At 36.8% G+C, this 11154-nt stretch overlaps 1 protein-coding gene across 2 annotated transcripts in view; it reads left to right on the top strand.

Moving 5' to 3' along the window:
- The first annotated feature begins 3284 nt into the window (after nucleotides 1-3284).
- Nucleotides 3285-11154, top strand: part of LOC129787382 (putative transcription factor SOX-14) — a 43815-nt gene continuing 35945 nt past the window's right edge. Inside the window, exons 1-2 of one of the 2 annotated variants that reach the window (XM_055822919.1) lie at nucleotides 3285-3786; nucleotides 5652-5970. In XM_055822919.1, coding sequence (XP_055678894.1) covers nucleotides 5821-5970 — 150 coding nt within the window. In that variant the 5' untranslated portion in view covers nucleotides 3285-3786; nucleotides 5652-5820. The remainder of the gene's footprint in view (nucleotides 3787-5651; nucleotides 5971-11154) is intronic. The other variant, XM_055822918.1, reaches the window with a different exon arrangement.

Genomic DNA, 11154 nt, shown 5'->3' with positions numbered 1-11154 from the left:
TCAGTGAGGAAAAAAAGGAACCTCAACGGAAAATTATTTTTTAGGAAATGATTTTTAGAGTCTTACCGTAAAAGTTTAATTTTTGGGACCAATTTTAGGGAGAAAGTAATTTTCCGAAAAAATATTTTTTTTTTTAAATTATTTATGCAAAACTTTTGGTTCTAATTCAATTCATTTAATAGCCTGAGGAAAGACTCAAATTGTCAAAAACGTTGGATTTTATTATTTTTTTAAACAAATAAATTATAAGAAAAAATCCAAGTTTGTGATTTCATCATTATTGTTTAAAAAAAAACCTTTTATGTACTTATTTAACCTATTGGTTTGTCCAATATTTATCCGGATTTCTAACCTAACATTTTTTTACCATTACATTCAATGGGGATGAATGAGGCACAAAATCAAAATTGTACTGAATTTATGTGAATATCTTAGGTTAGAAATTTATTTTATTTTAACTTAATTAAAAAACACGTGAGTTAGAAAGAGAGGAATATACAAAAATAACTGAATTAAGAACAACCTAATCCGTTTTAATAGTTTTTAAACTTTTAAATCGAAAAATTTATGATTTTTATGGTTACCCAAAGGGATTATCCAATAAAAAAAACAAATATGAATTTTCATCGGAAAATTACCTGTTCAGTTTCATTTAAGGTATAACTGTTTACTTTACCTGAGTAAGAAATAGTCTTTACAGCTGTTTACAGTGTTTAAATCTCTTTACAAATTCTACGAAAATTTATAATACGTAGTAAAAGCAAGACTCGTTCTTGAATATTTTTCATTATTTTTTATTTTTTTCTTAGGTTTCTTAGTTATAATTTTAATTATTTTATCAGAAAGTTTACTTGTTCAAGTACCTTATCATAGGTATTATCAAGCACTTTGTTGGAATCATCGCCGATTATAATTTCGGAGAAAATAGAGAATGGCATTGATTGGTCAGATCATAAATGAGGTGACAACCTTATTTACAAAAAGTTGTGAAATGCGATTCTTACGGCTGAGGCTCATAAATTATAATTTCTATTGAATGGTTTATTTAACATGTTTATTTTACCACACGGAAGAAGATAATACTTTGTGGGGGAGGTGATTCATCTAAAAAATAAGTCTTTTTTTTTCCATTTGATCGTTATGAAAGATATCAAATCTTCAATTTTTATCAAAATCTAGAAGAGTGTTGTCAAAAATTACACTTTATTTATCTTTCAATAAAATCAATTCGAAATATTTGCAGAATAATTGAGAACAAATGGTTCTCAAAAGCAATAAAAATGACTAATAACGCCCTCATCAACCCAAGAAACGTCTATGGTGGGGATCTTTGAAAGTTTTATGTTATTGGAGAGCAACTAAAAGAATTAATCATCTACATATAATTATTTTACCTGATGAATCACTAAATGTAGAAAATTATATTTAAAAAAAAATAAAAGGTGGCTAGTTAGGGGGCTGACCTTACCAGTTCAATAGCTCCACAGTGTGGTCTTTCACATACAATGTAGCAATAAAATTACAGTAAAAATCAAAATAATTAAAAGACATTTTTCTGCGAAATCTTCTTTATATGTATGTTATGTACCTACAATGTAATGACTCCAAATAATATGCTACCGATGCTTAGTTAGAAAGTGCTTCGTTGTTGTCGTATACGTGCGCCCCATCAAGTCGCCTAACGTTTCGTCCAAGCGGGTACATTGACCGCTGGGATGATTCACCCCTCGCGCGCGGTTTGATGGCTGTGCCAAGAGATTGCGGCGTGTTTGGCTCACGAGCTGTCGTCATCGGGTCGCACTCCAACAAACCAAATTACCCAAAGATGCGTCCTCAGCTGCCAAAAGTCGTGTCATTAGCGACAACACAGAAGATTGGTCAAGTTCTCGGTAATTAGAACAAGAGAACCCGAGGCGATTTGCAAGATGCTGCGATCCAGCATCTCGAAGGTCAATCGCTGATTAATTTCATCATGCGTGATTGACTCCTCACACGGGGAGCTCAAGCCAAAAGCCCTCTCTTGGTGGAGTACTGCCTGTGTGTGAGTGTGTAGAACAGGGGCGAGAGGTCGACACACACACACACACACATATACCATGCCCAGAGGAAATGCAACAGCTGAGAGCACGGATGAAGAGGCCAAAAGAGAGCTCTACACAGCACTATGTTGGATGGGATGGTGGAGAGGAAGAAAAGAAGCAATGGAGACGCAGATGTGGAGGAGAAATTCGAGCTGGAGACTTGCGATGGAGTGAAAAAAACCTGAAAATCCGGTTGTCTCAGCTGTTTCGCTCACCTCTCCCTCTCTAAATTGCTTTTTTTTCGCGCTCACGCACACGCACGCATGATCCCCGCGAGCTCCCCACGACCCTTGACATGCAGCTTTTGAAAATTTTGTTTTGACACTTTGGGGGGAGATTAGCGGATTAAATGGCGATTTTGAGAAGCTTGTTAGAAGGGGAAAATTTTTTACAACGTCTTATCGGGCGATTTGCGTGATATTTTTTTTATTAATTCTCACATTATTGGAGCACATAAGTCCTGTGGCTGGAGTGATAAGACGTTGCTGATTAAATAGTGTGTGCCATGGCAGACTTCTTGGAGCACAATTTCGTCATGCGACGAAACAATCCATTTGTTGGTGGAGAAGCAAAAAAAAAGATGAGCATTGCAAACGTCGCAATTTTCGCTGAGAGAGGGTTGGTGGGTGGGTGGGTGGTGGTGCGACATTGCCGAATTTCCTACCGGCAGTTTAAGTACTTTCATATTCACCATCTATTGATTTTTTCATGTTAATTTCACCACCAACCTCCCCCTCTAATCACCTTCCCCAATTGAGGGGTAAGACGGTGTGCGCTCAATCATCTGTTGGTGTTGCTGCACATTATGTTCTAGCGCGGGGGATAGTGGGGCATTCGTGTGGAGGGGAAATGCGTATCGCGCTAGGTTCGGGTGGAAAACGAAGGATGATATAGAGTCCTGTCGTGGGAAATGACAATAAGCAAAAGGGGGGCCGCGATGTGGTGAGTTTTCTCGCAAACACACACACTCACCACGGCGAACGCACACCGCAGCACGAGAAGAGCAACAAATACGGCACTATTGAAATGTATAGGAGCAAGGGAGACGCATGCGTCGAATTGCTATGTATGTGTTGCTATGTATGCCGTGTACATAAGTATCGGACACTTATGTGAATGGCAATACTGGCAAACAACCACGACTAAACGCGTGTGGTATGGTGGGAGAGAACAGCTGATGCCTCTGGCTTCCGAACGAAAAGTGCATTGGAAGAAGTCGGTGTGCTGTGGCCGTGCGGATCAGTGCTTAAACAGCTGTTAAGCAGAGCAGTCGGAAATTGTAAGAGCTCAGAACTTGTGGCTCAGAACGGTTTTTGCTTCAAAAAAACTTCTCTCAGTTGGAAGGAAAAAATTATCCCAAGACATATAGTGTTGAAGTTCGCTTAAGGGTCACACAATCCAACCCTTCTAATTGAATATTGAGAACGTTCTCAGCGCTAATAAAGTCCCTTTTCCGGGGCAAAGTGAATTTATATTAAAAAAAAATATATAAGACAAATCTGTGCGAAATTGTCGTGTGTTTTTCTTTAAATAAAAATTATCTTTGGTTTTTCACACAAACAACCTTTCCTCATGAAAACGTTCGGTCTTACTTAACTTTTAAAGAGAAAAAGTGTGTGATCGCATAATTTTCATGGAAATTCAACGACAAATTCTCCAGAAGAGAATCTTCTAAAAATCACGGAAAATATTAATATATAGACAAGTGAGTGGAATTTGATGAACTGCATTTGGGGGCTTTTTTTGAAACTTGTGTAACTGTGGTGGTTTTCTGTTAGATCCTCTCTCTCACTGAAAAACGTTTTTTTTGCTCGTGGAGAACTTTTTGGGGGTATTTTCGCGAAAATTTGAATTTTTTGCAAAAAAATTGAAAAAATCACAAAAAATCCCAAAGTGCCCGGAAAAGCTGGGAAAGCCCCCTAGAAGGGTTGGAGGCAGTTAGAAAATTGGCCAAAGAAGCCAAGGAGGAAGAAGAAATGAGAAAAGGATTCAAAATCCTGTGAGAATTTAGAAAGAAAAAAACATTAAATTGAATTTTCTGCAAAAAATAAAAACTTGAGAGTGGAGTTCCAAGGCAAAAGCCCAGGCCGTATGCTCGCATTTTGAGGAAGAAGCTTCAAAATTAAATCATCTTGAGCCAGAATTTGGTGAATATTTTCTCGAGGGGAAAAATAAGATTGATTTCCCCCATCGTAGACGGGAGCTTTTAATTAATGAGATTTCGTAGTGAGAAACTAATAGTGATGGCATTTGGAAGGCCAAAGTGGCATGGAACTCGATGAAAGAGAAACACACTCAAAAGTTTATTAATAAAAAAGCACCACAATCTGCAGAAATATTCGTTTTATAAAAAAAAATATTCACAGAGTGTTTAAAAAAAAATAAAAAGAGAGAATACATCAACGAAATAGTTCTACGTAGTGGCGGCGTAAATTGTTTACGTGGAATTGATATTTTTCTGCGAGAGTGAGAAACTCAAGGAACTGATTCACAAATTGCGAATGAATTTACGCACATTTTGAGATTAGAGCGTCTTGTTGTTTTTTTTTTCGTCTTCGTATTTGCAGTAAAAGAAGAAAACACGGTGTATTCGAAGGAAGTTCCAACACACAAAGTTCAGATGAGATAAACCAAAAGATTGAGGTGTGATGTTGTTTTTCATATTGGGGCGCGCAAGTTGTAGCGAAGGAGGAAACCCATTGTGAGTGTCCGGTGATAGCGCAATAAATCACAAGTGGAAACGCACAAAATATTTACTATAAAAATCAATGTTAATTCTTTCGCCTTGGTCGACTCTGAGGAAATCGCAAAACTCCTGAGAAATGCGTGTTTAGGTCATACTATTAATAGACCGCAAAATTTCAGCGTCATTTTCGCCATAAACACCAATTTTCTGCAATAAACACAACGCCACGTTCTTTTGGGCACCTCCTGAGGGGAGAATTGTTTTTATGAACGGCACAAAAAATATGAATGAATTCCTTCATAAAAGCCCCATGAAAATCCGGGTTGTGTTTGTGAATTATTAGACGTTTTGTACATAGCGAGAAAGCTTTGTAAATTACGAGGAAAAAAGCTCATGAAAAATTTTGTGGACGTTTTTTTTTGAGTGTATTTAGTGCAGCAGAAGCTCACGAGAAAGAGAGAGACTAAAGAAACTTAGAGAGATGATATTAGTTTTGGCAAGGAGACTGTGTGCTTAATCCTTGTGCTGCATATGCAATTTAGTAAATGAATTAATTTCGCGGGCGCACTTAACCCAAATCCCCCAAAAATTTTCTAAAATATGCCGCAAAAACAATTCTTATAGATTTTACATGTGATTGTGGAGGTTTTTCGGGGTAAATTGGAACTAGAACGCAAATTATTGGCGTGCGTGATAGGAAAATTCGCGGAATAAAATCATCACGTAGTATTTAATCTCACCTTGGAGAGACAATCTTTAATCTTTAACCTGAAAATATCAAAATTGTTTGTAAAATACAAGAATCCACTGCAGTTGCACAAAAAGCGTGATTGTGTTGAATAAAATTATACTTAAAAAAAATTCTTTTTCTTCTCTATTTGCAGTTGTAAGACTAATTTGATAAAAGTGGTGGGTGAGTGTCACGAGGAAGAATTGAAAAATAAGAAAAGAATAAGAAAAGCAAGAAAAAAAAAGTGAACAATTATTTGTGAAGACATTGCAATTGTTGGTTTCGCCGAAGAACCAATAAACCAAACTTTTCTGTACACAAAAATGGTACCCCAGCATTCACAAGAGGGTAATATGACACGTACAGACATTGAGTCTACCACCGCGGCCGATGGCCTCCAGCACACAAGAATTGTCTTTGGATCCCAGCTCGTGGATAAAAATTCAAGCACCCCCTATTCAGATGCCACCAAGGTGAGTCCCACAAACAAATTTTCTATATTTTACCCAAAAAATTGATAAGCCTCATGTTCTTCCGCGTGATTCACGAAAAATACTCTTTCTGCAAGCCTATCCTTGTACGACAAATTTCCGTGTCAATTTTGGGATTAAGAAAAAAGAAAAAAAAAGTTGTTCAACTTGGGGAGATAGCGACGACCTCTCGATGCTTCCTGTGCGAGACATTCTTGCTTCTTTTTTTTCTAGTCTTTTCCGCGTGTTTTCCATATAGAGGTGATTAAAAGTGACAAATTAGTGATGATTTTCTGGGCTAAAACAAATACCTCTGAATTGGATGGGAAAAACAAACCAAAAGGGCATGTTTGTGCCATGGAGAATAAATCCACTTTGAAGACATCCAAATGTGTTAGTTGAGGAAATTTTTAAAGTTCAAAAGAGACCACATTCTCCGTGAATTTTACAAATCCCAAGATTTATCCGATTTACCTTAAAATCTTCTTGGATAAAATGTGGATTTTCCTTAATGAAAAATTGCTTGAGAGATGTTTCTTTGGGAATTTTCTGGGAAATTTTATTGGAAATTTTCTTAGAAATTGAAGATTTCGTTAAATCGCGAAAATCTATCGATTTAATTCTTTAAAATGGGATTTACTTCAAATTTTCTGAACTTCCAGCAAGAATAAATGATTAGAATTTCTGCAAAAGTTCCATTAAAATAAAATTCTTAAAGAGAATTTATTTATTGATTTTCTCCACAAATTCGCGTTCTTTCACAGAGAAGTTTAGAGAAATCATTAATTTTGAATTAATTGAAGAATTAGCCTCTCACAGATTAGGGAATTAAGTCTCTTAATATATTTTTTGAAACAATTTGAAAGTTCTTGAGAATTTTCCACGAAGAAAAATGTCTCAGAAATAAACTAAAGAAAAGCTCAATTTTGATTGAAATTCGCAATAAATCTTTAACTTTTCATTAGAATTCAAATTATATAAATAAATGTAAATGAAATGTCGAAAATCTACATAAAATTCAAACTGATTGATCACTTTTTCTGAAAGAAAAGCTCCAAAAACAAATAATCTTGAAAAATTCACTAAAATCCCTGATAAAACCGCAATCAAAGCATTATTTGTTTACAACAATTCTAATATTGTATTAGTTTTGTGCTTAGAAATTGTGTGACGTAAGTATTCTCCATAAGTGGTACGATGTGCATATATATTTGGGGAAGTACTCTGTGTAAGATACATAACGTTAGACCTAAAACAGTCAATTTCCTCGTCGCGAGAAAAACAAACCTTTCCCACTTTTAGCTGATAATATTTCCTACCACTCACTTCTCCTGTTTACACACGTGGTGTTAGTCAATTTGCGAAATCTTGGCCTCTTTAGCGGGCCTATCAGGTGGCCTATCGCGCGTGTTTTCGAGGGTTGGGACAGGAAGTGTGATTTTTGAGCTTTTTTCTCCTTCTCTGCGTCTCCATGTTCTCTCCACCTCCCATGGGGCTTAGAAGACAAGACACACAAAAAAAGTAGACGGATGTCTTGTGTGGGGCATATTATATACAATTGGAAAAGAAAAAAAATAACTTATCGGTTCTCAATGGATAAATAAACATCGTGGAAAAAGCACAAACTCACCCGAAATTAATTGCATCAGATTGGTGGAGAGAGAATTTTTTTTGACGGAAAAGCAGAATCGTTGCTGATAGCGCATGATAAGTTATCTGTCATGACTCGCTTTTGCGATTTTTCACGCCGGACACTCCGCGGATCGTGTTGCTGGAAGTATATGGAGAGAGAATTATGTATGTATATACATAGTTATAGTGAGCTTTTCTCGCGCTCAATGTATATTTGGAAAATCATAATACGCTTTTAGCTTGACTTTTAAAATTACATTTCCCACTCTCAAGCTTGACTTTCATCGCACACAAGCTGTAAACGATTGAACTGCCATAAATGATGCGAAAAAATGTCAGTGCCATCGAGCCAAAGGTCCCAGGCTTGACATGAAAAGTAGTTCAAAGCCTCACGAGTGTCCCCCACACCCTCCACTCGTGGAGCTTTGAAAATGAAATACATTTTACAACAAGAACAGAAAAAATCCAAACGATAAAACTTCCAAGAGTAATTCGGAGAATTTTCTCATTGAGTAAGTTTATACAGGCGAGAGTTCCCTCGAGGGGGAGTCATTGGACCAAACGTTTGGTGTGTCTTTCCTCCTTGTGAGTTTTGCAGATGAAAAGTCCAATCGTCGAGACAGTCTGTCTTCAATTTTAATTACGTAGTTTACGCCAAATGACTTAATGCGTTTTTGATTAATGTTCTCTCTTCCAACTCAGCTATAGCCTTTTTTTCTCCACTCCTCTCGCGAGCTTCTTTACGCGAGTGACTGATTAAAATAATCGGTTTTCCTGCGGCGTTAATGATAAGGAGAAAAGAGATATAGTGCGCGGAGAAAAACAGCGATTTCTTCATCGAAGTAGAAGGAAAAAAAACAACAAACAGCTCTTAGTCAATTTCACGAAAGTTTTATACTGTTGTACGTACTTATACCCAAAAATCCACTCTCGTGACTCACCCTCGGTGTTTGTGAACGAGACACTAAATATTCCCTGAGAGAGATAAAATTTGTTGGCATGAGCGTGTTTGTTTGATGCAGTTGCTATTTGAAATTGAACAGATTTTCCAGAGAGAGAGCGAGAAAATTGCTTTTTTTCTGCCTCTTGTGCAGCTTCTTCGAGAAAATTTGTGGGTTGCCTGGGGGTGGAGGGGCTACAAAATCCCACTTCCAGACACATTTTTCACGTTGAAACCAATGGATAAGTCAATGGGAGCAGAGAGCAGTATGGGTCTGTTTGGGTTAACACTGTGTGCTTGAGAGAATTTTTCGTGGGTTGGAGTGGAAGATGGACGATAATCTGGGATATTGGGGATTTTTATATATATTTTGTATATTTAAGAAGCTTTGAGAAATGATCTAAATTTACAGTGTTATGCTGTGGAGAGGAGGGGAGCCCCCAACACACCTTTTAATTGCTTTCATTGTACCTTCTAATTGGAATTAAAGCATAAAGAAAAATCAAATGTAATTTGATGCTGTGCAAAATGTTACATTTAACATGCAAATTGGGTAGAGAATGAACCCAACCCTGATTAGGGCTATCGGTTAGATTGGTTTCCAACTCACATACAAACACACAAATGTCGCGGTGACTGTAAATATTGTTCGATGTGTGGTCTTTTGGCTCTGTGAGTGCAAACATTTAAAATGTTAAATATATAATACAAAACTATGTAGATCAATGTGTACACATTATATATCTGTCCTACATAGATAAGGGGAATTTATATGATTTGAGAGCTTCATGCAAGTTCACTTCAATAAATCCCAAAAACTCTCTGTATTATGTATGTATATAACAAAGAAGTGTCGGGGAGCATAGAGGAAAAAAACCTACATAATATACATAGTCAATGCGATTGCGATCACAAATCGTGTCTCCTGTTTGTCCTTCCGAATGCCACAATGTTATATGTTGGGGAGGGAGAACGTAAAAAAGGGATTTTTCTCTTTTTTTATATTGATTTTGGCTTCTTTTTTTTCTTCCCCATTTCCGTGTTGGGACGGAACTATGGCTGTGCCAGAAATTAGATGCCAGCAGCACTGAATTGCGATGCCCTGCTGTTATTTTTATTTATGATGATGATAAATTTTTTTATTGGGTGAAATGAATGAAATTCAATTGAAACATTTACATATTCAATTAAACCAATTTATTGCTGGGGATTTTATCTGTGTCTCTGTGGCTTATTGCGGCCGTTGCACAAGCTGGGTAGCACTCTATGTATGCCTATATATGATACTATGTATATGAAATGGATTTTCGGGAGGGCCGAGGCATTGAGAGTTCATTGATTTTTCCGTATGTTGACTCTTTTTCTGGCGATGACACTCTTCCATCTGAAACTTCCGCAATTTTTAGCGCCATATGTGGGGGTGGTGTGGAAAGAGTTTGACCTCCTAATTTATCTCTATAGGCAGAAATTTTCTCACCTCTATTTCAACATCATATTTCGGCTTATGTGTTCATTGCGCAAATAATACGACAGTGTCCGATTCAAGTTCACATTTAACGTTTTAAAAAAAAACCTATTCTGACTCTCTATTATATATATGGACAAAATATATATTTGTCGAAAACCCATCATTAGAATGCCTATAGAAGTGGATGGTAGGGAAGGCAAGAGAGTGAGAGAGTGAGTGAGTGAGGAAAAAAAGTCTAAATATATGAATATTACCCAATACAGCCGCACATTTTGAGTGACTGTTTAATTTAACCCGGTATATAATGAGAGTAAATATGGAGAGGCTTGCATATGAGGCGTGTTTTTTACACCCGGGCCAATACATCAGGTAAATGAACTTGGTTGCTTGTAGGAAATTCAATGTCAAAAAAGAGTCGGGGAAAAAGTATAGGATTAGACAAATATTTTAACATGCGAGCACACCAATTTGCTCTTAACCGCTTTTATCCGCCGCCCAGAGGGTGAGATTTTGATCTACAAAACACCGCCAAAGGACACTATACTACTCTAGGTTCTCAATCATTTGATCCTCTAGAGAATTTTCTTATCAAACTCTTTTAATATTTGAAGGAAATTGTTGATTTTCCTTCGAAACGAGAAGAGACTTTAAAAATTTTTCGCATGAGAAGTCATTAAATTTGAGTGACAATCACTTACTGGGGAGTTTTTGTCGTTCAGCCACACAGCGCCTAATCTGTCCAGCCAGACCTCATTCGGTGTGGTCCCACAAAAAGTCACACCAAAGTGACTTTTAAGCCAAACAGTCACTTTTTGCGGTATACACACCGTCTAATTCACAATTCTACGCCTCACCTTCGATCAGCTGTTCACAACATGTCGCTTGTGTGATTAGGTTTCAACATTTTATGATCGAACTGCTGTAGGTGACTTTTTTATGCTTTCTTATGATAATTTTGTTCATTACCTACTTGTAGACTTTGTAAGGGGATTAATTGCCCTTAAAAAAAACGACAGGGGTTGCATGATTTTATCTTAATTGGTTTAGCTAAATCATTAGATTTTCCGTAAATTGGAAATTTCATGATTTTTAACTTTAATTTTCAATTGAAAGAAAATTCTAAGACCCCGGAAAAATGAAATAAAAG

This window comes from Lutzomyia longipalpis, chromosome 1 (genome assembly GCF_024334085.1).
Source record: "Lutzomyia longipalpis isolate SR_M1_2022 chromosome 1, ASM2433408v1".
Classification (NCBI taxonomy): domain Eukaryota; kingdom Metazoa; phylum Arthropoda; class Insecta; order Diptera; family Psychodidae; genus Lutzomyia; species Lutzomyia longipalpis.
Note: the sequence above shows the minus strand (reverse complement) of the source record. Positions and strands in the feature narration are given on the sequence as shown.